At 41.5% G+C, this 27,334-nt stretch overlaps 1 protein-coding gene across 3 annotated transcripts in view; it reads left to right on the plus strand.

Moving 5' to 3' along the window:
• nr6a1a (nuclear receptor subfamily 6, group A, member 1a) overlaps positions 1 to 24,084 on the plus strand; it is a 91,763-nt gene extending 67,679 nt beyond the window's left edge. For all 3 annotated transcript variants that reach the window (XM_044362712.1, XM_044362721.1, XM_044362728.1), the window contains 8 exons: positions 11,857 to 12,087; positions 12,713 to 12,768; positions 13,751 to 13,911; positions 14,614 to 14,844; positions 16,038 to 16,292; positions 17,659 to 17,780; positions 17,867 to 18,019; positions 18,568 to 24,084. In XM_044362712.1, the coding sequence (XP_044218647.1) occupies positions 11,857 to 12,087; positions 12,713 to 12,768; positions 13,751 to 13,911; positions 14,614 to 14,844; positions 16,038 to 16,292; positions 17,659 to 17,780; positions 17,867 to 18,019; positions 18,568 to 18,698 (1,340 nt within the window). In that variant the 3' untranslated portion in view covers positions 18,699 to 24,084. The remainder of the gene's footprint in view (positions 1 to 11,856; positions 12,088 to 12,712; positions 12,769 to 13,750; positions 13,912 to 14,613; positions 14,845 to 16,037; positions 16,293 to 17,658; positions 17,781 to 17,866; positions 18,020 to 18,567) is intronic.
• Positions 24,085 to 27,334: the final 3,250 nt, after the last annotated feature.

A 27,334-nucleotide genomic window follows, 5' to 3' on the forward strand; every position in this document is an offset into this window, starting at 1 on the left:
AACCAATCTCTGCTGTAGGATTTTCTGAGAAATGTCAAATGTTCTTAAAACGACTTTTAAAAGGAAAAACTATTGAAAAAGAAGCACAATTATTTTTCAAATATGTGCTGCTCTCAAGAATCCTCTTTGCAGTTTGCAGTTAACAAACTTGGCTTTTAGGTTTGCGCTACATTTGATGGGATTAGCCCTTTATGCTGGGAATCATTCAGGGTTTTCAGACCAGGCTAATGAGCACAGAGATATTTGAGCTTTTCACAGCCGTCTATGCAATCGATGCCTTCGAGTGCTTTGTTTGTATGTGTGTGTTATGATTTATCTCGGCTCAGTGGTGGTGAATCGCTGTGCTGTGCCTCCGTATGTATTGATCTTTGGTTATGTGGCTGTGGGTTTGCACACAGTCAGTAGTGTTGATATGATTGAGGATCACTCTGCTGACCAATTAGCATCAGCCCAACACAGAGAATACTTTTACATATTGTTAATTTTTATCCCATTTTCCTCTTCTTCTGCTCTCCTTTCATGTTTGGTGTTTCACACAAAGAGGACTCTTTTTAAAGACTGTTAAATGGCCGATCTTTCCTTGAACTTTGTTGATGTTGCTCTCCCCAAATTGCTCTTAGCCCTTTTAGCTCTTTTGTTGCTTCATTTGACTGTTTGTGTGAATTATTTTAAGTGCTAGAATAAAATAACCCTCTTTTGGCAATTTTCACACTACTTTCCACCCAGAGCACCCACCCACCAGATCACCTCCTCCCTCCCTCCCACCTCTTGTATTGCAGGAATTTGGAATGTGATCCTTTCTAAGCAGTGGGCTGCTCATCACTGGTTGCATGTCCTTTGATATGTGCTTATCTCAATGTCTTTTATTGATCGTACAGTTCACTCACATCATTTTTGACATAACTTGCTAATCCTCGACACAAAATTGGTGCTCAGGGAGTTTTGAGACAATGAAATAATCCCATTTCTGGTAGTCTGTCCTTCATTTGATATTTTCCTTCAAGGACTTTGGTGTAGCATGTGGAGGAACCATGTTACTGTATTCGTCCCCTCCCCCCAGCATGTTAATCCCCCAGCCAGCAGCCATGTTGGTTGTGCTCCAGCTGAGGGAGGGTTAACCTCACACTGCTACAACTCATTACATCACCTTAAATCTGCAAGAACACCTTCTTTTTCCATGTTATTCTGTATTTGAGAATTCACATGTTCTGTGTGTGGAAGAAAAAGCGGGAGAGGTAAACACACAGAGAGAGAGAGAGAGAGAGAGAGAGAGAAGGGCGCATGGGAGGTTGTTTATGTGTTGGATGTCGATGCAGGGGACAGAAGCTGTGTGAAGATCAATAGTAACAGTGGGGGGAGGTCAGGGACTCCTGTGACTCTGTAATGCTCGCCTATAAATAGCCAATGACAGAGGCTGCTCATTCCAGCCACACACACACACACACACACACGCTCCTTTTCCTAATTTCACTGAAATGTATCCATCTCCTCAACCCCGGCCTTGTCAAACCCAACCATCAGGTCCATCATGTTGCAGATCTTTGTCTTTCAAGGGTGTTTTATTTCAACTACCCTGCGCCCTTCCCCCCCCAGCACAAACACACACACACACACAAACACACACACACACACACACACACACACACAGAGGGTTTAACTTATCTGATGCATTCCAAATGTACTTTTTGTCTTTATTCTTATAGAGGGAGATGCCAGAAACGGGCACATACAGAACAAACTCCCACATGATCAAATGTAGATATTTTACAGTATATCGAAGGGTCTGCTCATGCATGGGAAATATCAGGAGGAGTTTGTCCTTCTGGCTCTGCGGTCTCTGGGAAGTCCCCCCCCCCCATCCCCCTCTCCTGTTAATACAGGGGAGACTCAGCATTCATTAACAGCACTCCCTAATATGAGTTTGTATCAGAAAGCCTGGGTTGTAAAACTCACCACATGGTTCATATCAGCGTGTGTTGGCTGTTTGGGGCCCGACATTAAATTGGAGCTCAGGGCCAAAACCAGTTTCCGCTGTCTTTCATTTCCATGAAGTTTTTTTTAATGATAGTGTAGAAAAAAAGAACAACAAATGTTATGGCATGGAATAAATAAAAATAACATTTATCACAAGTAGAACACTATTGTTGGTCTGGTTCAACACACTAAACACCATTTACATTTTACAGATTTACAGAATAAACAGGAGTTTCTTTGCTGTTGTTTGACTAAATTCAGTGTAATCTTTTATTAATTGACAGTTGTAAAAGAAAAGACTGTAGTCATGAAAATAATTTAATGTCCATTTAATTTATTTGGTAACTTCTGTAACTCTTTTTTCTGTAATGAAAACAACAAACTGTGTCAAAAGATGTTGTGCAAAAAAGCAACATATGGATCTAAAACCTGTTGAAATCCTAAAACTTCAACTTAAATACTCTTTTGCTGGCAACCAAAACTGTCAAATATTTTGGTATTTGACTGTCCCTAATTATTTCTATTATTAAATCATCATATTCTTAATCTTGTTTACATATTCTTTGATCAGATAGTTTCTGATTTGAATCAAAATTTTTGCTATTTTCAGACACTTTTTTTAACAACATTCAACACTTGAGAAGTTTTGACTTTTTTTTGTTAAATAAGAAAAAGTGATTTTAAGAAAAGCATGTTTTCATTGAAGAAATGTGTTGTTATTGGTACTAAAATGCCCTGAATTATATGGCCTGTGAACACAAATAAATATTATACTAACTAAATATTATTATAAATAATATGCGTTCTGCACTTTTCATTCATAGTGAAACTCAAAGTGCTCCAGTGTTAATAACACATGACAAACAATATGTTTTAAGCTGACACAGACATCAATTCTTATTTTAAATTTACATTGAATAAAAAAAACATTTAAATTAGCTTTTCAGATGCAAACAAAGCTGTGACAGTGGAGCAGACTCCTACAGTCAAGGCCTTTTCCCGCATTACTTAACAAAGTAGCATCACATGTGGTTGGCATTAGCATAACATTAATATGTAGCCTATCTTTGGAGTTGTATTATTCAATGCTAATGATTTAGTCTCTAAGGCTGGGTGTATATTATCAAGACAGCAATGTCAACAGGTTGCCATTGTCTCGTGGAGGAGCCCAATCTGCAACTGCATGCACGTAACTTTAAAGATTAGCATCACAATGTGGGCTGCCAGGAATGCTGGATCTGGAGTCCCAGAGGGTCTTTAGATGCCTTTAACCTCTGTGAATGTGTTAGATGTGTGTCCATGGCATGTACATACCAGTCATAGTGAGGGAGGGCCTACTCCCCCTCCCTCCCCTTCACCACCCCCAGGTAGGAGAGATAAGTTTCAGAGGAGAAGAAGAGATATGAGGAGGGGGAAAAAAAAGGGGAAGAAGAAAGGCAGAGAAGGAGGGAGGGAGGGAGTTCCAGCAGCGGAAAAGTACAGCAGATTCCACCAACCCCCGCTCCCTTTCTCAGCTGGGCACGATTGTGATGGAAAGCCTGAGACAAAAACCTGAAGAGAAAACCCCTTCAGCAGCAGGCCTTGTTGCTCTGTCAGCCACTCAAAAGGCTACTTTACACTATACACCAGCCTTTGTGTGCGCAGGGTGTGGACAATAGGGAGATTTGGCCATGATACATCTCTGTTCTCAGCGTGAAGCAGCTCGCGGAGGCTAAAAGAGATGGTGAAACCTGGGCACTTTTAAAGCAGGCACTTTCACAAATGAGAGCATGAAAAAGTTGAGCTGCAGCAGCGTTTCTGTGTGAAGCTTTTTTTTTTTTTTTTTTGTGACAACACTCAGCCTTAAATCATTATTAAATCATGCTGCTCTTATACATACAACTCTTTTCCCCTCCGTGCCAGATGAAAAGAGCCTTCCATGTAGTTCCACGTGACAAGTTGATGATGTACGTCTCACTCAGTCAGCTGGCTTACAGTGAACATTTGCTGGGACATGTTGGCAGCAGTGGGGAAACAAGAGTGTTGTTTGTCTTTGCCATTGACGGGGGCTTAAAATGCACGACTTGCATTTCCTGGTTTGCGTTAAAGTTTGGAATGAAACCCAGGCTGACCCCTGGGAAACAATGCAGCCTTTAATGGGCCTGGGGGGGGTTGGGGTGTGTGTGTGTGTGTGTGTGTGGTGGGGTGACACAGAGCAACGGGGGTGCCTGCACCCAAGCTAGAGAGAGAGAAAGAGGGTGGAGTTCAAGATGAAGCAGTGCTTTTATAACTCTTCATCAGGGAAGATTCATCATCATGTCTCCTTTTTTTTGACCCTTTGATAAATTCACACATTAGAATTTATGTTCATTTATCATTTGTCAGTTATTTCAACAATATCAGCAATCTGTGAATTAAAAAAATGAACCAAAGTTGCAGAATGCTCCACTCTCCTTCAAAATTTGTGCTAAATCAACCTTACATGCTTACAGACTTCTAAGTATAATAAACTATGTATAATAATAATATCTAATAACAATAATAATAACACATTAAAGGGAATCTCTAGTAATTTGTAGTTGAGCGTCTCACAACAGTGAGGGAAAAAAAAAAAGATGAAAATCGGTGCAGTAGAGATAAAGATATCCTGACTTTTAGTCCCTAGTGTGGGCCGAGCTCAAAAAATGCCAGATCCTACATTTCCCATAATGCAACCAATAGCATCTTTTCTCAGCCTAGTAAACACCTTTTTTTTTACTTGTTGGAAAAGAAAGTTTGTAGTCTCCATGCCCAAGCTGAGACAACCCCGATGACATCATCAGAGCTGACAAATCTCTGTGTGTAAAACTGGTGGAGTTTCCCTTTAACGCCTTTAAAAAACAATCTATCAGTAAAAGTAATGGATGTTGGACATTGAAAATTAGAGCTCTGTTTAAACATGATCATGTGACCTTTTTCCCTCACCACCAATCATCATCACATACTGTCATCAGGGAAAAGGAGCATTCATTTTTACATTAGGTAAGACATGACATAATCAATGCCCTATTTTACCCAAATTCTGGGGGGGGGGGAATAATGAAGTTGGTCATCATACTAGATTCTGCCAGAATAGTACTAAACATGCATAAGAAAAAGCTGTTTTAAACGGTCTTGTCATTGCATTTCCAGACATCACATTGATTATTTCATTTGATAATAATGTCCTGATGTTTTTAATTCATGAAAAAAATGTAAAAGAAAATACTTTTTTGTCTTTTAAATCAATGCTGATGATATCAGTGATCACTTTGAGATTAATGGATTGAGCTATTTAACAAATCATGTGACAGCTCAGCATGAGTTTTGATGTACAGCACATATAACCGACCTGCAACTCAGTGCTGCCTCGCCCTCCCTGTCCTCCATCATCACCTCTGCCTCATCTGATCTCTGCTTTTCATACATTGTTGACCTATACTTGCTGCAGTTTAAGGTGGACTGCTTTTCAAATGACATAGGTTAATAGAAAAAGCATGCTGTTTTACAACCACCTTAAATATTGAGTTTGTCAAATCACTTTTTTTCTGCCGTTGGAAATATGTGGGCGGGCTGCTCACCAACCGTAGTAGCAACATTACCTGAGGAGAGCGTATTGATATCAGCTCAGTCAATGTTAGTCTAACATCAACAGGTCTAGACAGACTGAAATATGATTCTCCTGGGCTAAATGACTGAATATCTTTCTAACCAACCAACACACATTTCCCTTTTTTTCTCTTTTCATCTCCTCTCCAAAGAAAGTGTAACTGCTGTTTGCTCATTCAGTGAGCAGTTTTTCAAGTGTGTATGCGTGGAACACGTCCACAGACACCGAAATGAACCCGACCGGTCGAGGCAGATGGCCGCCCACCTAGAGTCCGGTTCTGCTCGAGGCTTCTTCTTCCCGTTAAAGGGGAGTTTTTCCTTGCCGCTGTTGCCAAGTACTGCTCATGGAGGAATGTCGGGTCTCTGCAAATTAAAGAGTACGATCTAGACCTGCTCTATGTGAAAAGTGCCCTGAGATAACTTCTGTTGTGATTCGGCGCTATATAAATAAAATTGACTTGACTGGACTAGTATAGTAGCGCGTAGGCAGGCTGTCCGTGTATCAGGGCCTTACAATCAGCAGCTCAACTCACATTCTCAGCCAGAATCTGATGGCTGGCCAATATCTCAAAAGCTACCACTAGAGATGAATGAGAACATTTGTTTGTTCTTAATTTTGGGTAAACTGACCTCACTTAATTCATACTTTTGGAATTTGGAAGGTCAAGTGTTTTTCTTTCTTTACTGTGACTTCTCCAGACGTCCAGAGACTCAGGGTTAAACATGCTGCAGGCATGTTAAACTCAGAACTTTTAGCAAGTGAAATCCCTCAGTAAATGTCATGAATATTTAACTATCATCTGCAGGGAGCAGGAGGAGGAGTCATAGGACGTGACACGCTGAGATCAAGTGTGTGAAGGTGTGAATCAGCCTGTTTATATGGTGGCCATGCACTTGAAAGACAGGGTGATAGATTTGACAAATAAGCTCGAGTGAAGGCAACTAATAGCCATTGTGTTTTTTCCTCATTGAAGGAAGTCAGGCGTTTCACATAGGGTGGCCAGTGAAATATATGGTTTTAATGTGTTCTCTGAATGGGCACATGGGCTGACAAATGGCTGGCTCTTAAGGAGGTGAGGATCCATACTGTCGTTTATTTGATCTTCCACATGGTTTATGATGCCAAGAGTCTCTCATGTGGCCTCATGTTAAGCTCTACTTACAGTAAAATCATCCCCTAAGAGTTGAGGTGACCACTGCAGTAAGAGCATGTAGTTTTTCAGCTGAAATTGCACTTTTGCTGATTGAGGAAGGATGGTGAGAAGTTTTCTTCTCAGGCTTCTTGGAGGTGTCGCTCTGCTTTATTCTGGAGCTTAGCAGCCGGGAAAGCTCTTTATTGAGACTTTAGCTGAATCTGTGCTGAACTGCCCCTCAACTCACACATGAGAATACTCTGTATCAGTCTGTGAAGTTCATACAGAGCTAGCTGCTGCAGATGAACACAGAGGACGCAACAAACCTGTATGTAGTTTGTAACCAGTACACATGTGTGACAATAAGCATTACGTTTTAACCCTTTACTGCCTGTGGGACACTATCACTACATGTAGATCTTTCACAAAAAGCTGCATGAATATGAACATGTACTGTATGTGCATGCTCTACTACTTGCATTCACAGTAGTCTGGCAGTCCAATACTGTAATAAATCCTTGAAAACTCTTATGTCCCCACTGTAAGTAAGGGACTAACAAATAAACAGTCCATTTGTTTTACTGCAGACCCCCCCCCTTTAAAAGGTTAAAGATGGTGTGGTGCTAACAAGCCAAAGACAGAAGCTTTTTAAGTCATTTTTGGATTGAAAGTAAGATTTTCAGTAACATTTTTCCTTTCTAAATAGAGGAAATCTTTTTCACTAACATCTATATGAATCCTTAAAGGCAAATCCACACATTACTTTACATTACACTGTTAGTTCCTGTGTGTTATATGAAGCTGAGTTGATTAATTGATTCATTTGCAATAATCTTGGTTGTTCAAGCCATTTTTTTCAGGAAAAACATTGTGAAATCTCTCAGCTCCAGGTTCTCTAATGTCAGGCTTTTCTTTGCCTTGTGTACAAGTAAACTGAATATATTTAGATTTTAGACTAAAACAGGTAATATGCTATATTCTTCTTTCTTTTTAATGTTAGGACAGTGTTCATCATCTCTGCAAAGCTGACTTAGGAAGGAGTCAACAGCAGCGAGGATATTTCTCTGACTGGTAGTGCCTCCTCTCGGAGTCGACTTAACCTCTGTGCCGTATAGAGTTAATCACCAAAATAGTTAAATTCTAATCCCAGGATGGGCTCACTGTGTGACGCCCCATTGTCTCTGTACAGTATGGCTGCCCCTGCAGTCTTCTGCAGGCAGCAAACTTAAACCTCACACCATTTAAATGGTAATCTGTCTTTGGGCTTTTAGAAGTCCTCTATTCACCATTCTTTATCTGGGAGAGGCTTTATGCCATGTGCCCCCCCACCCCCACCACACCCCCCACACCCCCAGCCTCCTTCTAATTACCTTTAGTACATGAACCCTGCAGCCCACTATGAACCCCCCTTCTCTTTCTCTCTCTCTCTGGGAGGCTTAGCTCAGTCACATGCCTCTGATGAGCTGCCCCTTTAAATTATATACACACACAAAAGCTTAATCCTGCTCATTTGAATATTAAAGATTATGCTACTGTGGCCTGTTTATTGTCACAACATTGCACCTTTTAACCAGTGGTGGGTGACTGGGTCAACCTCTGACAACAGTGTCAGGTTTCCTCTATCATGTCCCATGAGGTGACCGCATCCACACCCGTCAACAGGTCCCACATTCCCTTTCTTTCTTTCTTTATCATGATGACTTTTTTTTTAAGCGATTTTAAGCATTTTGTTGGGGGACATGCTGTAGATGGGGAAGTGTTGATTCTTGACCCACCGGCCTTTCTAGAAATGACTCTTTCTAGAAGACGATCCAGATTTTCCAAGCAAAAGCTCCAGCTGCAACAGGCCCCATCTGTCAGATGATCAGGTGATTACTGGATTGGTTGATCAACAGAAAATGAATTAAATTGCTGAAGTCATTCATCAAGGAAGAAGGATGAACGTGGTTTGAGCCTCTAGAATTTGACATTTTGCAAGCAGTTTGTAGACTGTACATCACTTTGATCTCTGTGATGAGCTTTTTTCAGTATTTTCTGACATTTTATAGATGAAATGATCAATTGAAAAACTACCAGATAGATTGATTGATAATAAAATGATTGTAGCTTATACCCTGATAATCATTCACATAAGCTCCCAAAATAGTCACCTCACTGAAGCTTTCATTTCTTTTTATTCAGACTGTTATGCAGTAATAGAAGCAGTATTAGAGAAGGATATGACTTCATTTAAAGTGTCATTTTAAATGGTATAAAAAGGCAGCATGTCTAAATCAATCCCCAGTCTGGACCAATGAGAGAATGACAAGTAGTGTGTGTGTGTGTGTGTGTGTGTGTGTGTGTGTGTGTGTGTGTGTGTGTGTAGTGTGACCAAGGCTTAAGTGAATGATTAGTCAGTCAGTAGGGCATTGCTGAAAAAGCATACATTCAGTAAATCCTCCCTCGGTGCATAAAGTTAGAAATAAACAAAGATGCACTTTAACCAACCAGCAGCAGGAATTGAACCCCCCCGGGTGGACGCGGTGCCTTCATTGAGCCACGGAGGAAACCTGCCTCTCTGCCTCCATTATTGGCTTACCAACCACAGAATCCCATAGGAGGGTAAAGGTCCCGCCCGTGTGTAGTGCAGTTTGTTGCATTACACAAGAGTCTTACATTAATCAGATGTCCAGGTTAATCTCCAGGCTCAGCAGGCAGCATTAACCTGCTGGACAGCAGCGTTAGACCTGTTATGTCTACTCCACGCTGTCTCTGCTGTGGTGACGCATGCGCAGGCTCTTCATGAAAGCACACATGCCGTCTGCATACATTCTGCTGTTTTGTCCTGACCGCAGCCTTTCTTCAGCAGAACATTTCAGCTCTTTACATCAGCCACAGTCCGTGGTCCTGATTCCTCTTCAGGCTGTGATCAGGTACCTGCAGGAGGCTTTTATCTCCTGCTCAAGCACAAAAAACATAAAGCTGAGCTGTGAGTGTACTCAGCAACAGAGGAATCAAGAGCTCAAACCGCACAAGGAGTGTTACCTTGTTGCTACGCAACAAAAAGTTACAGTTTACAAGTTATGTTATAAATGTTAGCTAGCTCACCTGAAGTAATAAAGAGAAAATCAAACAGGATTGGAGAAGACTATTACTAGAATAATTACGTTTTCAGATATTTAGAGGCCTAAAGGGGTTAAATTACGTCTCAAGGAATTTTTTTCTACTTTCCTGTCTGGTGAGACATCTTGAGACTCCTCAGATTTATCGTACAACCGAATCCTTCAGAAAGCAAAGTAAATATGTGACATCATTGCAAAATACTGTCATATTTATCACTAGAAGAGACAATACTGGGCTAAATAGCTTGTTAAAATAATGACATTTTTAAAATTTGTTCCATTTCTCAATTTCCGTCATTTAATTCTTCTTCCAATATATATTTTTATTTGCAAACAAGAGTTAGGGAGGCAGCATCACAAACTCCAGATCTCCACTGACTGACAGAAATGGAAGAGGAAACTTGCTCATATTCTGAATAGAAAAACGCTTCACCAAAGGCTGGGATTGGTGTTTTATCTTAAATATTTTGTATTAAAGCTTCCGTTAGTCACTCAGTCTCTCAAAATTCCTTTTACACGTGACGGACATCTCAGATATTCAGGGTTTTCTCAGGAATTGTATCCCTAGACCATCGCTTGACTCTCCAGTGAAACCGACACTAATGGAGCTCTCTCAGCACATCTTTTCGGCATGTGGTCAGAGAGGAACATCCATCATATCAGAGACATCAGCATGTTGTATCGGTCTGACTTCTATCTGGTCCTGATGTGTTCGATCCCAGTCGGGCCTTGATACAGATCAGTAGCGAGCATACATTCCCGCCGCAGCCGGGCTTCGCAGAGCGAGGCTGTTCTCTGTAACCATGGAGTCCAACCCATCTGCTAGTGTGTGTGCGTGATAAAGCTTAACACCATGGACAGCAGAGAATAAGCGCTCCCGACTTAATTCTCCGCTTCCTCAGTGAGTTTGATTATGTGCATTATGTGGCCTGGAGGTACAGTAGATGGGGGGGGATTAAGAGAAGATTTTCAGCAGCGTTCTCAGATCGCTGTCTTAACAGTTTGAGAGCACCTTCACGATTAGTAAAGCGGCTTCACGAGGAAGGTCCTCAGTAGGATCTGTCTCTTTGATCCTCTCCCTACGCCGTCTCCGAGGTTCTCCGATACACCTGAACGTCATATCGAATCACTTTGTAAGACTCGGGTCCGTTTTCTCGCCTTGCCGTCTTAACGTCTCCCTCTTTCATGGTCAGCATGCTGCCAGCCAGCCTTACGAACCCACATCGCTATGTCATTTCAGCTACTATTTTTAATGTACTTTGTTCAGGACATCCTGTTCCACACTACTTCCTTGCTGCGAGCCCCCACCTCTCACCCGGAGCCCTTAAATATCCCCTCACATGTGTTCCAAATTACCGCCCTCGCTTATTCCTGTCCTAACAACTTTTCACAGTTTGGAGAGATCAGCAAAAAGTCCGCACCCTCGTAGGAAACAAGGTTAATGATTGAGAGGGCATCTGTGTGGAACATCCAAGGAACTAGTGGCAAGATGATGCTTTTAAAGGTATACTGCTATATAGCACTGAATGAGTAAATCAAATTTTAAACACCTTGAATCACATGTCACAAAGGGATTGATGGAACAACATTTGACAAAGCACATCATCATTAGAGACTGAGTAATAGGCCTCAGAGGTCTTTGTAGAAAGAGGGCCCTTCATGTGATACGGCTGTTGTTAGGAGATGAGAAAGGAGAGACTGTAAACAAATCACTCGTCGTTGGAGCTTGCTGCCTCCTCTCTCCTGAATAAAACATGTGCAAAGACGTCTCCGCTCTCCGTCCTGCTGCCTGTTACACCTCCACTTTCACAAAATGAGAGTTAGAGCTTAAGAACCCTTTGGATTAGCCAGTGCCTGGCTAGTGTTTAAGCCCCAACCGCCCCCATGATCTCAATTAAAAACTTGTGTCTTCAGCAAGGTTTTTGCACCCACTGTTTTTTTTCCATGGTATGGATGAATTAGTGCTAAAAAATCCCAGTTAAAAGTGGGTGGATATGGTTCTAAAATCCTTCCTTCCTTCCTTTCCCTTTTTTCCTCTGCAGATGATCCAGCTGACCAGCGTACTTGCCTTATCTGTGGAGATCGCGCCACAGGCCTGCACTATGGCATCATCTCCTGTGAGGGCTGCAAGGGCTTCTTCAAGCGCAGCATCTGCAACAAGCGCGTGTACCGCTGCAGCCGGGACAAGAACTGCGAGATGTCGCGCAAGCAGCGTAACCGCTGCCAGTACTGCCGCCTGCTCAAGTGTCTGCAAATGGGGATGAACCGTAAAGGTAAAGTGTGACCACTGGGACATCATGGTTTCATTGTTTTCAGGCTCTGACTTGCTGCTTTCAAAGCCCTGAAAAAAGGCTGTAACACATCAGTTCTACTAATCATCTATACCACCAGCTCTTCTGCAATGCTTAGTGATACACATGCAGTAAAATGTAAAGCAAGCAGTCTGGAGTTGCAGTTTGTCCCCCTGCATCAGAAGAAGGGTGTTTGATTATTGGTTCTACACTGCCCCCTTGTGGATGAAAATTGTAAATGTTCAGTTCTGCTCCAGCCTGATACTCTCATTTTACATGATTTATTTCCAAATGCTTTGATTAAGCCAAGCTTGTCTTGACATGTGAAATAGATTTGTTTAACTCCCAGTTTTTTAACAAACCACTCCCTAGAACTACTCTCCAGGCGACAGCAAAAAAATCCATGTCTGCCTGCCAACAAAAACAGGAAAGCTACAGTTAGAGCTAGAGAGATAACTTACCACTTTGAGGTGAAATTCTGTAAATGTAACACAAAGCACTATGTGATTTATTTCAGCCACTAGGTAGAGCCATGATACTAATGATGGATCATGTTTCGTTAATGAAGTTCTTTTCTAAAAATGTATCTTTCTTTTTTGTCTTGTAGCAATCAGGGAGGATGGCATGCCAGGAGGGAGAAACAAAAGCATCGGCCCTGTTCAGGTAAATCACTGACTGAAAATCTGATCATCACAAAAAATGTTGTTTTTGTGACACTCACTGACCCTCTCCCAACTCCCAGCTGTACACATTGTTCTGGCTCAAACCCGGAGTTATCTTGCTTACCCTGAATGCATTCACAGCGCAAACCATTCACTTAAATAACACTGAGTGGAGTGCTGTGATGCTAATGATTTTGGTGTAGGGATACTCGTGAAGCATGTAATGAGAGAGAGCCCTGACCTTGTTATATCATCAGTATAATCATGATTGTACCGATTATTCCCTATTCAGCGCTGGCTTCATTATTAACTCTGGCGGGAGAACAAATGGTCAGGAAAATGTGTGACATGAGGCCAAGTACCACTGAGCCACTATTCAGGGGGAGGGATGTGGTCAATTCATTCCAGCTCAATTCAGCAAGAAAAAAAAAGAAATCATAACAGGAATGCCCGCTTCCATTAAAAGACGGCTTTATTTCTAAACTCTAATGAAAGGAGGACCTCTCTGTCATGAATATGGAATGAATTGCTGTTTCGGTATATGTGCTGAAATGAAAGAGAGCTGACCCTGGCCACAGATACAAGACACAACATTTTCTGGCATGCTAATGCCTTTCAAAATGGCTTTTTGTCTATGTTTTCTCCCTGCACGGACCTGGATTTTTTTTTTAGGCATTTGTGTATCAGCCAATCAAATACACACACACACACACACACACACACACACACACACACACACACACACACACACCTGTTTGCCTCCTTTATTTCTTGCTATAGCTGACTGTTTCATTGTGTGACGGCGTCCTTGCTCCTCAACATTTGAGTGAAAAGCGGCGCAGCACTAGTCGATGCTAATCAATTGTAACTGAGGCACACAGTGCTTTTGGTCACATGAGGACGTGCTGTAAATTCCACAAAAACACCCAGAATCTTCATTTTGTGTGTATGTGTGTGTATGTGTGTGTGTGTGTGTGTTTTAGATCACAGAGGAGGAGATCGAGCGCATCATGTCGGGGCAGGAGTTCAAGGAGGACGCCCCCGAGCACACCTGGGGCAACAACGGTGACAGCGACCACAGCTCTCCCAGCAACGGAGCCTCGGAGGGCAACCAGCCATCACCCGCCTCCACTCTGTCATCCAAGTGAGTTGCTCGTCTCATCCACTCAGCTGCGCAGCACCGGCACTCGCCCCATCATTGAGATAATGAGCCGGCCCTGACAGTCTAACACCTCGTTCCCATCTCACCCAGACTTTAGTTAAGGTATTCATCAGCCGAAGAATGCCTGAATATGCAGCTCCTCAGGCTCGGTGATGATAGCGAGTACAAAGAACTCACTGCACTATCTGCTGTTCTTGGAGACGAGTGCATTGTCTATCTGCGCTCATCAAGGACAAATATTGTCTAGCTACTCGCATGGTGTCATTTATTTTAGACTCATTTTGTATAAACATTAGGTTTATCTCTGCAGCCACACAGCCTGATAGCTGTTCAGAGGAATAGTTGTTTTATCACATTAAATCTGAGCTGAAATGAACAACAATAACAGACTATACCTATGCAGCATAGTCTTTGGTATGCAGGTAGAAAATGAACTGCAAAGTTTTGTTTTACATGGAAAGAGATTGGAGCTGCACCACTCTTCTCTAGGTAGAGGATAAAGCTTATGAAGTTTAAAGGAGCAGTCTGTATGTCCAGTGCACAGATACAGTAGGTTCGGGACGTGTTTGGCCTAGCTTAGCGCAAACTGCTAGCCTCACTCTTCATGGCTCTTCTGGTATATTTCCCAAAATGTCAGACTTTTCTTTAATGTATAAAAACATTGACCCCTGTGTGTGTTTCCAGTCGCTCTGTGGAAATGAACGGCTACACGGCGGCCCTCAGGGACCAGTACATCAACACCTCCATGTCCACACACTACCAGCTCCTGCCTCACCTGTTCAGCTATGCCGCTCAGTCTGGTCTACTGGCCCCCCAGCCCCGCAGCCTCTACCCACAGTCCCACCCACTGGTGCTGCAGCTGGTGGCCGCTGAAGACCTGGCCCCCCTGGCCACCCCGATGCTAATAGAAGACGGGTGAGTCGATGTATACAGAAGATACAGATTACAGTATGCATATGTAATATAGACCATGAACTGTCACGATATACAGTTCATGCTGACGTACTTTTATCTTCAATGTGTTATTAGTCATTTAAAAATTCTTGTCAAATTTTTGTCAAAGTTCAACACCACATTTCGCCAGTGTAGAGTTTCTTTTAAATACAATTAGACTGTTTATTTCATTTACAAAAATACTTCAAAAATATCCCTATTGTGTCAATTTATTATTCTTATAAATTCTGCTAAATGTTTGTAATAAATGATGGCAAAGGACCTTTGAATTTAGTGCGTCTGCTGGAATTTTGTCTCAGTCAGTGACTCAGCACACTTAACATATTTGAAAAGTTTGCTGAAGGCTAAACAGACTGCAGACTCCTTGTGAAACTTTGGAATTTGTGCCAAAAGAAATTTTTTTCTCGATGTTTATAAAATGCAGCCGGTTCCATACTGATGATGTGACAGGGCTAGAAAACAGACAGGGCAGGATAAGGTAGCCACCTAGTGGTACAAACCATCATTACAGAAGACATTTTTAAATGACTGTGTGGACACACTGTGGATTTTGGTCTCCATCACTTCCATTGAAAGCACATTTGAAGGATCTTTTAATATCCAGTATGAACAGGAGGAATGATTACAGCGAGGAAAAACCTCTTTCACTGTTCATACGGACGCCTGACTGCTGTTATAAGACACACTCGAAAAACTGTGAACTTAGCCTTTAATCTTACCTCATCTCTCTCGTCACATAGGTTGTCAGACACGAACCATACTTTTATAGCTCAGGAGAAATAAAGAGCTTTTTTCCATATGTATCAATCAACGTTTTTGCATCACAGTCAAAATGGCTAATATACTAGCAGCCGAAACAGTTTTCTTCAAATGAATTTAATGTTTCAGAATTGATGTAGCATCTGCTAAGTTGGCTAATAACTTAGCCCGGAACAGTTCAGTCTCGTATTTGGCTGATTGGTAGGTATTATTTCAAGCTCTGAGTATCAGTGTGGTCATTTCAGTTTGAAATATGTGATCAATCAGATTGCATCATATCCATCTCGTCAAAGGTGATCCACTGTGAACACTCCAGCTCTGGATTTACTCAACAAGCCATTATCTCCGTTATATATAGTTCTCACAACAGTCTTTTGTCTTTTTGTGGTTCCCAGGTACAAAGTGACACAGGTGGAGCTGTTCGCCCTGCTGTGCCGCCTGGCAGATGAGCTGCTTTTCCGCCAGATCTCCTGGATCAAGAAGCTGCCGTTCTTCTGCGAGCTTTCCATAGAGGACTACACCTGCCTGCTCAGCTCCACCTGGCAAGAGCTCATCCTGCTGTCCTGCCTGACCATCTACAGCGCCCAGATCTTTGGAGACCTGGCCGACGTCACCGCCAAGTACACGCCCTCTGATGACGAGCTGCAGGGGTGAGTGGCAGCGACTCGGAGTCTGGTTCGAGCGACCCTGTGTAGTATGTTTTTGGATAGGAATGATGTGGCAAATGCACAATTACCATTTAACAACTAAAGAGCCAGATATTTCCTACAAGAGCTGCTGAAGACCAAAGCAGAGCTAAAGGAGAGTGAATATTGGACTTACATTCATCAGATGGACAGATGAATGCTTGTTCATGTCTGCAGGGTGTATTAATAGACAACTGTTTGCTAGAACCATTTGTCATTTCAAGCTAATACGGTGAAATACAGTAAATCTTTGAATCTTGAATCTAATGTGCTTACATCTTGTTCCCCAAGTAACCAAAAAGTATTTGTACCAGATGTTGCCAGATGTTTGGTAGCTGACTAAATCAGCTAGACATTGTCTTAACAGTAATAAGGCTTGTGGTTTGACTTTTGTGTTCACATATGTCAAAACAAATGACTAAAGAAATTCATTAGTAATGTGTTGGTGATATTACCTAAACGAAGACCCATATTGCCTCCTACCTCTCTTTTGCTATCACACCATTAACAAATGCAAGATGTTAGATTTAGCCTCCTGGAATATTGCCAACTCAATAATTCACTGCAACAACAATCCTCTACAAAGGCCAGACGTTCCACTCTGTGAGTTCAGTATCTCCAAAAGGGTTTGATAATTTTCCCTATCACAGCAGAAGTATTGTTGTTGGATGAAGGCCAGTGAAGCAGTCCGTGAACGGGAGGACTCCTCAGGACAGAGCTGTGGCTAGCACCATCTGTCCGGCATGTGAAATACATGCATGTCCCTCGCTATAGGTAGAGAAGGGATGTGTGGGGGATTTGGTTCTGTGTAAATCAGACCCAAATTATCTGACCTCATGACAAACATTCTCTTAATATACAGCAGTGTTTCAATCAATTTGCTTGATGTTTAGGGGTTTTTAGGAGTGAGTATCTGATTTACAGAGGCAGCTCTTCTGTCTGTGATGTTCCACTGTGAGAGAGATTAGAATTGTGAGACTCTTGATGAGTGGAATTAAACTTTGTGGATCTTTCAAACTCCCTCCGAAAGCTGTGTGATCAGCAAGATGTTTCTTAAGCACTTTCAGTGGATCTGACATCTTCCCTCCCTCATTTCTGCCTTGTTCATTGAAGCATAGAAACTTTAGATAGTGGCACTGAGCGGATTTTACATTTTTTTTTGATGTGCTGCTCTATTTTAATGTGAACATGTGGACAGTAAACCTATTAAAACTAATCTTCCGTTTTGTTTGGAGAATAGAGCTTTAAAATGGTATTAACCCTAACCCTGTAGAGACAGTTACTTCTAAAACTTTCCAGCACAGTTGACAAGTCTGTCTTGATTCCTCAGCTTCAGTGAGGACGGCATGGAGGTGATGGAGAGGTTGATATATCTGTTCCGCAAGTTCCACCAGTTGAAGATCAGCAACGAGGAGTATGCTTGTATGAAAGCCATCAACTTCCTCAACCAAGGTAACAGGACAGGCTCTATCATTACTGAATCCAAGCCTTCTATTACTCTCATTGTATCACTACCTGACTCTCTCCTACCTTTACAGATATCAGAGGTCTGTCCAACATCTCCCAGCTCGAGCAGCTGAACAAGCGCTACTGGTATGTGTGTCAGGACTACACTGAGTATAAGTATCCACACCAGCCCAAACGCTTCCCTGAGATCATGATGTGTCTGCCGGAGATCCGCTGCATCGCAGGTAAGGCCTCTAAGAATAGCACAATTAGCAGATGTTGTATAGTCTTACAAAGTAAAGGTTTAACTCAACTAATGACCAGAAACAGTTTGTGGACCTAAAACTGCTCTGATTCAGAACACCTATGGCTGCCAGCCTGGGAAACTGTCTAATGCAGTGTTATACCCTGTTCACATGAACAGACTCAAACACTGGAGATGCAACAGGATGCCATTCATTATCAACTGAATCTCAAAAAAACATTCACTGATCCACTCAAATGGCGCTCTGAGTTGTGTGATGTGTGGAAGCTGAGGAATGTTCGGTAAACGTCCTTTGACACACAAGACTGATAATCAATCACACTTGTAATATACATAGTCTTTTCTTTAATGAGCTTCATGGACTTAAATAAGAGAAATGAACTACTACTACTACTACCGCCTGCCTCTTTGTATCTGTATGTGTGAACTAGAGCCCGATAAATTGTCCAGGCCGATATATTCAATAATCCCGGATCCTATATGGAAGCTGATCCTGAGCCCTGTGTGTTGTGTTGTGTGTGTTTGCAGGGAAGCTGGTGAACGTCCCTCTGGAGCAGCTCCCCCTCTTGTTCAAAGCAGCCTTGCACTCCTGCAAATCCAGCCTGACCAGCTACAGGACCGGCCCGTCACCCTGTGTGACCGCCTCCTCCGGAAACTAGACCCCCCCCTGACCCCCCAAGTCGAGGGACTGGTCTCCCCTCTTGTGAATGTGACAAGCAGCTAGTTTGTTTTTTGTAACTTTTTTCTTTATATATTTATTACACGACAGAGCTGAATGTATGCTGATTTACACTGTGCACATGCTTCTGTACAAAACAAATGCTCGTAGATGCATTGGTCTTTGGAGTTTACAAGTGTGTATCCAGTTTGCTCAATGTGTCAGTGTTGCCATTGTTAGAGCTAGACTTTAAAAGAGTTTATTTTATTCAGACGGGGGCGGATAGACACATGTGACGAGTGTTTTGAGACTACCTCAGGAAGATGTTGTTGCTATTTTCAGGTACCTTTTCTTGCTGTTAAATGAAGAGTTGTCCAGTCTAAAACCAAATCCCTGTGGATGCTTTGGCACCTCAATCAGAGTCTGAATGTTCAAAGGAGCTGCGTAAATCAAAGATTGAAAAACAGTGTTTTGTCACACTGAAAGTGCAAATTGAATTAGCAAAATTTAGCTACTTTATCTGCATGGACTCTCAGACATCCTGCTTATGGGAGGCGGTCTTGTCAATTTAACATTCCATGAGTTAAGGTGACAGTTATTTGGATCTGTGGGATCTTCATTGAAAAAGGAGCATACGGGTATTTTTTACAATCATAGACTGGGGATGTAAGGCTTTATTGCAGGGGAAGGGGAGGATAGCTAGGTTTGCTTTTAGTTTTATTGTTTTCTTTTTTTGACCAAAGTGTTTATGCAATGCTTTTCTCAAACACCCATTGATGGGTAGAGAGCTGATAGCTCCGCAAAAAAAAAAAAGAAAAGATTTCTTATCAATGAAGGATCAGGATAAGAAATGAATCAATCTGTGTCAGAGGGAGACCCTCTGCTGGACAGATGAGTATGTTGCCGGATTTCATTCTAAATGCTGCTGAACATGCACACGTTCTTGTGCACACACAGAGCAGACATGATTCCTAGTCTTTGTTTCTCCCTCTGGTTTCTGTCAGACGGGTTGTTTTTTTGGCCCCGCTGCCGTTATTTCCAGGAACTTGGTACACCCATCACTTAAAGAAGGTTCACAATACTGGCTGCGTTAAAGTGGTAATCTTTGACATCCTGTGTTCTTCAAGTTAATCAGAACAAACTAGAAACAAAACAAATTGCTTGGTGCAGCTGGAAGTCTTCAGTGGTCGAAAAAATACCTGACCTACTAAAACCGAAATGGAGCCGACAGTAACCGGAACCGAGCGTGAACGGGGACTCGAGTCCATGAAAAGGAGCGTCTTCTAGAAGTTAGCTGAGCCATCTTCAAAGCAGTTGATGAAAACTAAAATCCAGCCGGTCCTTCAATAGTTCAACCTCTAACATGATGCCACGTTCATGTCATTGATGTGTGGCTGTGCTCTGATTGGCTGAGTAAAGACGCAGCGTTTGTTTCTTGTTCTCAGGTTTTGTTTGGTCCAATCAAAATTTTGCACAGACCCAAGACCAGTAGCAGTTTCAGTTGGACCTGACCCAGATCCGAGGGGCTTTAGGAAGTGTGGATCTAAAATCCAGTTCAGGTCAGGTCTTATCAGGGTTAGGGGTCAGATTGGACCAACGATCTCTAGAGAACCAACAAGGTTTCATAATATTGCTGTGTCATCTAACAAAAAGTTAGCAGATTACCACTTTAACCTGGACAGAATTGGATTCGGTGTGATTGATCGGGGCCATGTCTCCATGAATCCAGGCTAGGTTTAGAGAATTTAGGTGACTCACCTCCGGCTTGCGTACCCTCTGTGACAGATATGCACATTGTTTTAAAAAGCCATAGAAAATGGTCTTTATTTTTGAAGTATGAGATGATCATTTCAAACCGCTTGAAGTGTCTTCTTTGATTCCTTGAGTTTTTAGCCGTTTCATGATGTGCGAACAATTAGAAATGCAGACAAAAATGCAGTCCTCGCAACGACTCTCTTTTTTGCACACGACGGTGAGGTTCAGAGACCTTGACCCTTGAGCTCGGCCACTGCCCACCCAGTGTGTTCCTCTCTCTCAGGTCCCTGCCGACCTGGATCTAAACAGGGTAAAGTGAGTGTTATGTATTGCATTCAGGAGTAACTCAGTGACCATGCTGATGTACTTGTAGTTTTAGTTGTAGGTTCCAGGACATAGTAGGTCCTCTGTAGAAAAGTGTTTTCTTTTCCACTTTATTTCCCTCAAGGTCACCCCCCCTACCCCCTAATCCCCCCCCCCCCACCCCCTTCATTCAGTGAAAGTGGGTGTAGTTTGAAGGTGAGACACGCAGGGCAGATTTTTCTCTTTGGCATTCGTGATGGGCGAAGCGAGACGCTGTGGCATCTCCAGAATGTTGGCTCGTGCCGATGTGGCGGCTTCTCTCTCCTGCTTCCATCCACCTGTCTGTGTGCAGCCTTTAACAACGACACCAGTCCAATGCAGTGTTCCTCTTTCAAAACTTTCAGTTAGCCTCTTTTCATCTTTTGATTTTTATACATTTTCATGTACCTTTGTAGTTATTGTGAATGTTTTGGGTTTTTGTTGTTTTTCACGTTATTCATTGTCTTTTTTTTTTGTGGAGTGAAGGCAACTCCTATCATTTTCTAAACTTTGAATTCTTTACTTTTTTTGGACATGATTTTAAAAAAAAAACCTCATTCCCTTGTCCACAGTGGTTTATGATATAAGTATTACTCAGGCCTTGTCAGCCACATTTTATATGGACATCTTGGAGCCTTTTATGTATTATTTGAATCCTTTATGATGCAAATGTAATGTTTTGGAGCTTTCTGTGGTTCCAAACTCGGGTGAAATTTCACTCATTTTCTGCCGCCGAGGATTCTCAGAGCAGCTGAGACGGGTGTGTGGAAACTAGCTCTCTCCATTTCATAAAATGTACATCAGTCATCATACAGGCTTCTGAGGAACAGCCTCAGGACTGGGTGAAGGGACGTTTCACCTGAATTGCAAAAAAACGCAACATTTTCTCACTTATCTTCAGTGGTATCCGGCTATGCAGGTATTTTATCTGCTGAAACATTGAGATATGGGTCTCTGAGATGTCTGCCTCTACCCCAAAACAACAGAGGTACACAGGATTTAGTTGTTTTTGTGTTTATGTGTCCTGGTCACTCAGCATCATCTCTGCAACATCTCTGTATTTTCACTGGAACCACTTTCTACTAAAGAAATAGTCCCTATGAATCTGTGGATTGTTACAGGGATGCTGCTTCTGGAAAATGTAACTGTGAGCATCACAAGTGACCTTTGACCTCTATGGTATTGGAGTGTAGGAAGAAATCTCAGAGGCCGATATTTGAAACCTGGACAAGTAAAAGGCCAAACTATCCGCATGGTTAGATACCACCTCTGTTCTGGTGAGTGAGATCTTTATTTTTTAGTGATTTGGGTGAACCGACCTTTTAAACCACATAATCTCAGGGATTTATACTTTTATGTGACAAAAGTCTGAATGATGAGATGTATCATGTTAAAGGAAAAATCCCCCCTAAATGCTTTACCACTTCCAAGAAACAACTACAACTGTGTCTCATGGCAGAATTAAAAAAATATATGTATCTCAGAAAGCGTCAGCTGTCAGGATGGTGGGCTACACAGAGTAGACGAGGAAGGTTCAGGTTGTCCAGCAACAAAGTCACTAACAACTCCTCACCTCAAAGTAACTCCAGGAATGCACTGACTGCTGAGATCTGCCAGTGGAAAAGGATCTGAAGGGGGATTTTTCCTTCAATGGAGCAGCAAATAATATAAATACGGGTCTCTGCTAATCAACCAGAAAAAAAACCTCACTACTGCTACCTTACTGCCACTGCTCTGACTTCCTACCTGTCATGTTTTGATACACATGTGCTGAGGAAAGTGTTCTTTTTTATTTTCTGTATTTGTATTTTTTGCAGACAAGGGATATGTCATTTGCAATTTCTATACCTAAACTACCTCTTTATTTGTCATCATGTTGCTTACTTTTCAAATAGGTGATTTTTTTTGTCTTATTTATTGGTTTCATTGCACCAATGTTCTGTTATTTTGTGTCTCTTATTTCCTCAGATTTATAACAAGCGCTGACACCTGATTTTTTTTTTTTTTTTTTTTAACGTGTAAACATGTTGCCTCATATTCCTCTCTACCTCAGACTACCTGCTGGCCGTCTCTGTCAGCAGCTTTAATTTCCTCTGACCTCAAACACTCTTAATCTTTCCCTTCAGGGATCCTCTTCCTCCTTGTTTTTGCTTTGTTTCGTGTTAAATTAGCGTCATCTTTTATTTCACTTCTGCCCTGTTATCGTGAATCCAATACCAAAGATGAAAGAATGTCAATGACAATGTCAGAGTACTGATTAAGCATTCACGTGATGCGTTCTCGCTGCAGTTAACCTGTGCTTTATTTTCCTCTGCTGACCTTTTCTGCATACGTCTTGTTATCTTGTGGATGGCTGTTTGCTGTGTACACTATATTCACCACATCATGATATGCCAGTGTTTTTTTCATTGTGCTCCATGATTGTTGTTAAATGCTAAGGCGGCTCAAGGTTATATGGAGTGTTAACAATGGGACTGCTATCATATCTGACTCTGTCAATGCTGCTTATGATCGATTATCAATCAGAGAATGTAATTGTGGTCAAACTGACATCTCCTTGTGTTTACATGCTTTTCGCTCACAGACTACTGCAGTGTTGTCACTGGGGTTGGACTCATATATATATAACAGCATGACAAATGACAAAGCAGCTCTGCTTTCCAATGTCCTCCCTGGGTCTTATTTAATGCTTTTGTCATTTTTAACACTTCACTCACTGACTTCTGTGGATGCAGAGTGCACAGTTTTAACCAAAAAGACTAAAACGTCCATAAGATCTAAGCTGTGTTTTGGTTCAAACAGAAGTTAATTTGTGGATTAGTGTCCACAGATCTCAGTAATGTACCTGATGAAACTAATTAGAGTGACTGTCCAAAAGAGAAAAAATAAGACCCCAGGTTGTAAAAAAAAAAAGCAGATTTCTTATTTAAAGAAATTAAAGGTTAAAGCCAGAAAGACTTTTGTGCCGAACCATCATACAGTATGTGTCCCACCCCGGTCATGTAACGCTGTCAGGACCCTGTCATACAGGAGCACAAGATGAGAAGAGTTTGGGGGAAGTAAAAGAGTAGAAAAATCATGACATATCTCAGGGAAGAAATAGATTTACACACTGTCATTACCTGTGAACAGGCAATTGAAACGCCTTTATGTTTTTTCTCTTCAGAAATCTCTTGTCTGCTCTTGTTACTTTAACTACCTGTGAAGAATGTGATCCATTACGTGTTAAAAGCATGTTTAGAATGTGTTAGGACTTGAAACCAAATAAATGTGAACGTTATGCAAGTGTACACAGATTGTCCTCCAATTTTTTTTTTTAGATTAATATGCAACTGAGATGATGTTCTATTCAGTCAGTGATACTGAGCTTACTGAGGGGTAAGTAGACAGGGGGTAGAGAGCTGAACGCCGTGTGGAGCTATGTGGACGTGTTTGTCCCTGACCTGCTGCTCGGTGCACTCCAGTATGTTTTTCATTCAAATAAACACGGAAAGTGGGTTTCAGCCTGTTGGGCAGTGATGTTTCTTTAAACTTTTATATATTTGTCCAGTTGTTACATAAGATGCACAAATGATTACAAACTACTAAGAAGTACTAAGAGCATAACAGCATATACAGTAATGGGCACTTTACTTTTATCTTTCTTATGATGTAGATTTAGATCATTTTTGTTGTTTTTTGTCATTCATACTTCATTGGATTTTAATTTTTCATCCATTTCTACATAGAAAAAATATTGAATTTCTAATGGCATATACATATTCATGCTACTGATATATATTGAGTGGTGGAAGAAGTGCTCAGATGCTTTACTTAAGTAAAAGTACCACAATGTAAAGTATAATCAGTTAAAAGTATTTTATGTACTTGTTTTGTACTTTGACACTTTAGTAATTTCATATACTAAATATATTTCATAAAGTACATGGTCAGTACTGATGGTAGCTGATTCAGGTGGAGCTAGTTATCCAGTGGTTCCCAACTTAGGGGTCAGGCCCCTCTGAAGGGTCACCAGATAGACATTAAATGGACTTTACCCTGCTAACTCCCTGGTACAAAGTCCATGTAATGTCCAGTTGAGCCCAGGTGTGGATACAGCAGCTCATTATCTGGAGAATTGACAGCGAGCGAGTGGGCGTGTTGATGTCTATCATGCGGCGTGTGCTGGATAAACGCAGCAGGCCAACTAAGCTGCATTGTTTTGTTCTGGGCCTCAACCATGAATGTATTATGTATACTGCTGAATAGGTCTCAGCCTTGCAGCCATTTTTTCCTAGTAGTCATTCGTGGTAATGCAATGAAAAATCCCCCTGCGGCCCAGAAAGCATTTTCCCCACAGACAGCCACTGTAAAACTGGTGTCAGGACACCTTGAACTGCAAACAAGGTCAATTATGATTCTTTCTATTATGAATTTTTGATCCAAGGAGGATTTATATTTATAAAACTTGCTTTTGAAGCTAGCACTAATGGGAGAGAGGACTTCCTGTGATTTCTCATAAAATAAAAGCTGTTTTATTTCTGGTGAAAACACTATATTACAACCGCATCATGTCCTGCCCACTGTACTGCTGCACACTGTATGCAGTCGCCACCCCTTGCTTAAACCAGTGGGTGAAAATGTCTATGACACAAACAATCTCCTGCTGTGTGCCACATGTGTGAAAGGGCAACTCTAGACAATGTCTGGACCTGATTCTCCACACATTGTCTGGAGTCATCTGAAAACAGCCAGAGACATGTGAAATATACCACAACTACACACTGATTTTATATAAGACAAAAAATAATCAAAAATAAAAGCTAGAATCTACAGGCTTAATCTTTAACGATGTGACTTATAAACTTAGATGTTATTTTATGTCAAATTTTAAATTGAAAAGTAATTAGCAACTTAAGCTGTCAATTAAATTTAGTGGAGTAAAAAGTACAATGTTTCCCTCTGAAATGTGATGGAGTAGAAGTACAAAGTACAAATTACAATTTACAATTTCATTTAGCAGACGCACATCTGAGAGTTGATACAACACAAGCAGGGATCTAGTCAGGAGGGAACAACACGAGTAAGTGCTATAAAGCTAAGTTTGAGTCCAGTAGGGTGTAGATGCCAACAGGCAGTGCACAGAGGCAATGCATAGACTGCATTAGAAGCAGATCCTTCAGTCCATCAAGTGCAGAGGTGTTTGTGAAACAGCTGGGTCTTTAGTCTTTTCTTAAAGACTGAGAGGAACTCTGCAGATCAAACAGAGTTTGGTAACTTGTTCTCCACCTGGAGGCTACAGAACAGAGGAGTCTGGCTAGCAACTTAGGGCCCCGTTGTGGTACCAGGCACCTTTCATTGGCAGAGCGTAGTGAGCGGGAGGGAGTGTAGACCTAAATGAGGGAGTTTAGCTAAGCAGGAGCTGTTTAAGTTGCTGCTTTGTAAGCGAGTGTCAGGGTTTTGAATTTGATGTGGGCAGCAAATGGGAGCCAGTGGAGGGATATGAACAGTAGGGTAACATGCTGCTGCACTCTGGATCATCTGTTTGAGGTTTGAAGAAACATGCAGGGAGGCCTGCTAGTAAGGAGATGTGAAAAGAGTTTTGTTAAGTCACAAGTCAAATTAATTAGGCGCAATCTCATAATTATAAAATAAAAGGTTTTAATTATGAAAGAAAAATGCATAATGAAATATTTTTAAAAAAACAACAACATTGAGATACAGTATATACAGTACATTTGGTGCTGCAGTATCTTACATCAAAGCAGGCCTCACATATGAATATCAAATATGAAAAGCTAAATATCACATATATATAGAATGAATTAAAGTCTTTATATACCGTAGATCTTCAGTTTTAAGCTACGAAGGGAAAATAGGATGGAAACTGGAAACACAAAGGGGACAAATTCATCAAGTCCAGTGTTTCTGGGGCTGTGACAAGAGCAAACTCCTTATCCTTGGTGAGTGCAACACTAAGTGTTACAGCTTACAAATGGCAGCTCTGTAGGTGGACAATAATATCTCCTACACAAACACACACCACAAACATCTACAAGTAGTAAAAAAAAGGGCTGTTCTCAGAGGCTGATTGAAAGTAATGAGGCAGCGTATCAGATGGTTTTCACTTGCAGTCCAGGATCAAGGCTAGGATTTATGAATGCTTCCTTTACAAACACCAACACTTAATAAATAAATAAGAGTCAACTAATGTCACCATTTCTGCTTTGAGATTAAATTATTAACTGACTCTACCGATAACATCGGTGCACATACTGGGTAAACTGTTTACTACACACTCAGATATGACTCTGTTACTGTGAGGAGTGATTTAAAGTTCTGATGTTTACTTCCTACATACACATGCTGCTGAACTACTGGGGCCATATCTTGACCAACAATAGCTGGGTGCACAGGATGCATTGGTGACCTGTGCAGTATGCAACATGCAAATAACTGGAGCAGCTTTGTTGGAAGCATAGCGGCATTAACCTGTTGCTAAATATGAGCTGCTAGGACAGTATTAAAGCAATAGTTTGATATTTTGTAAAATATGCTTAT

The sequence above is a fragment of the Thunnus albacares genome, chromosome 2, assembly GCF_914725855.1.
Source record: "Thunnus albacares chromosome 2, fThuAlb1.1, whole genome shotgun sequence".
NCBI classification, from domain to species: domain Eukaryota; kingdom Metazoa; phylum Chordata; class Actinopteri; order Scombriformes; family Scombridae; genus Thunnus; species Thunnus albacares.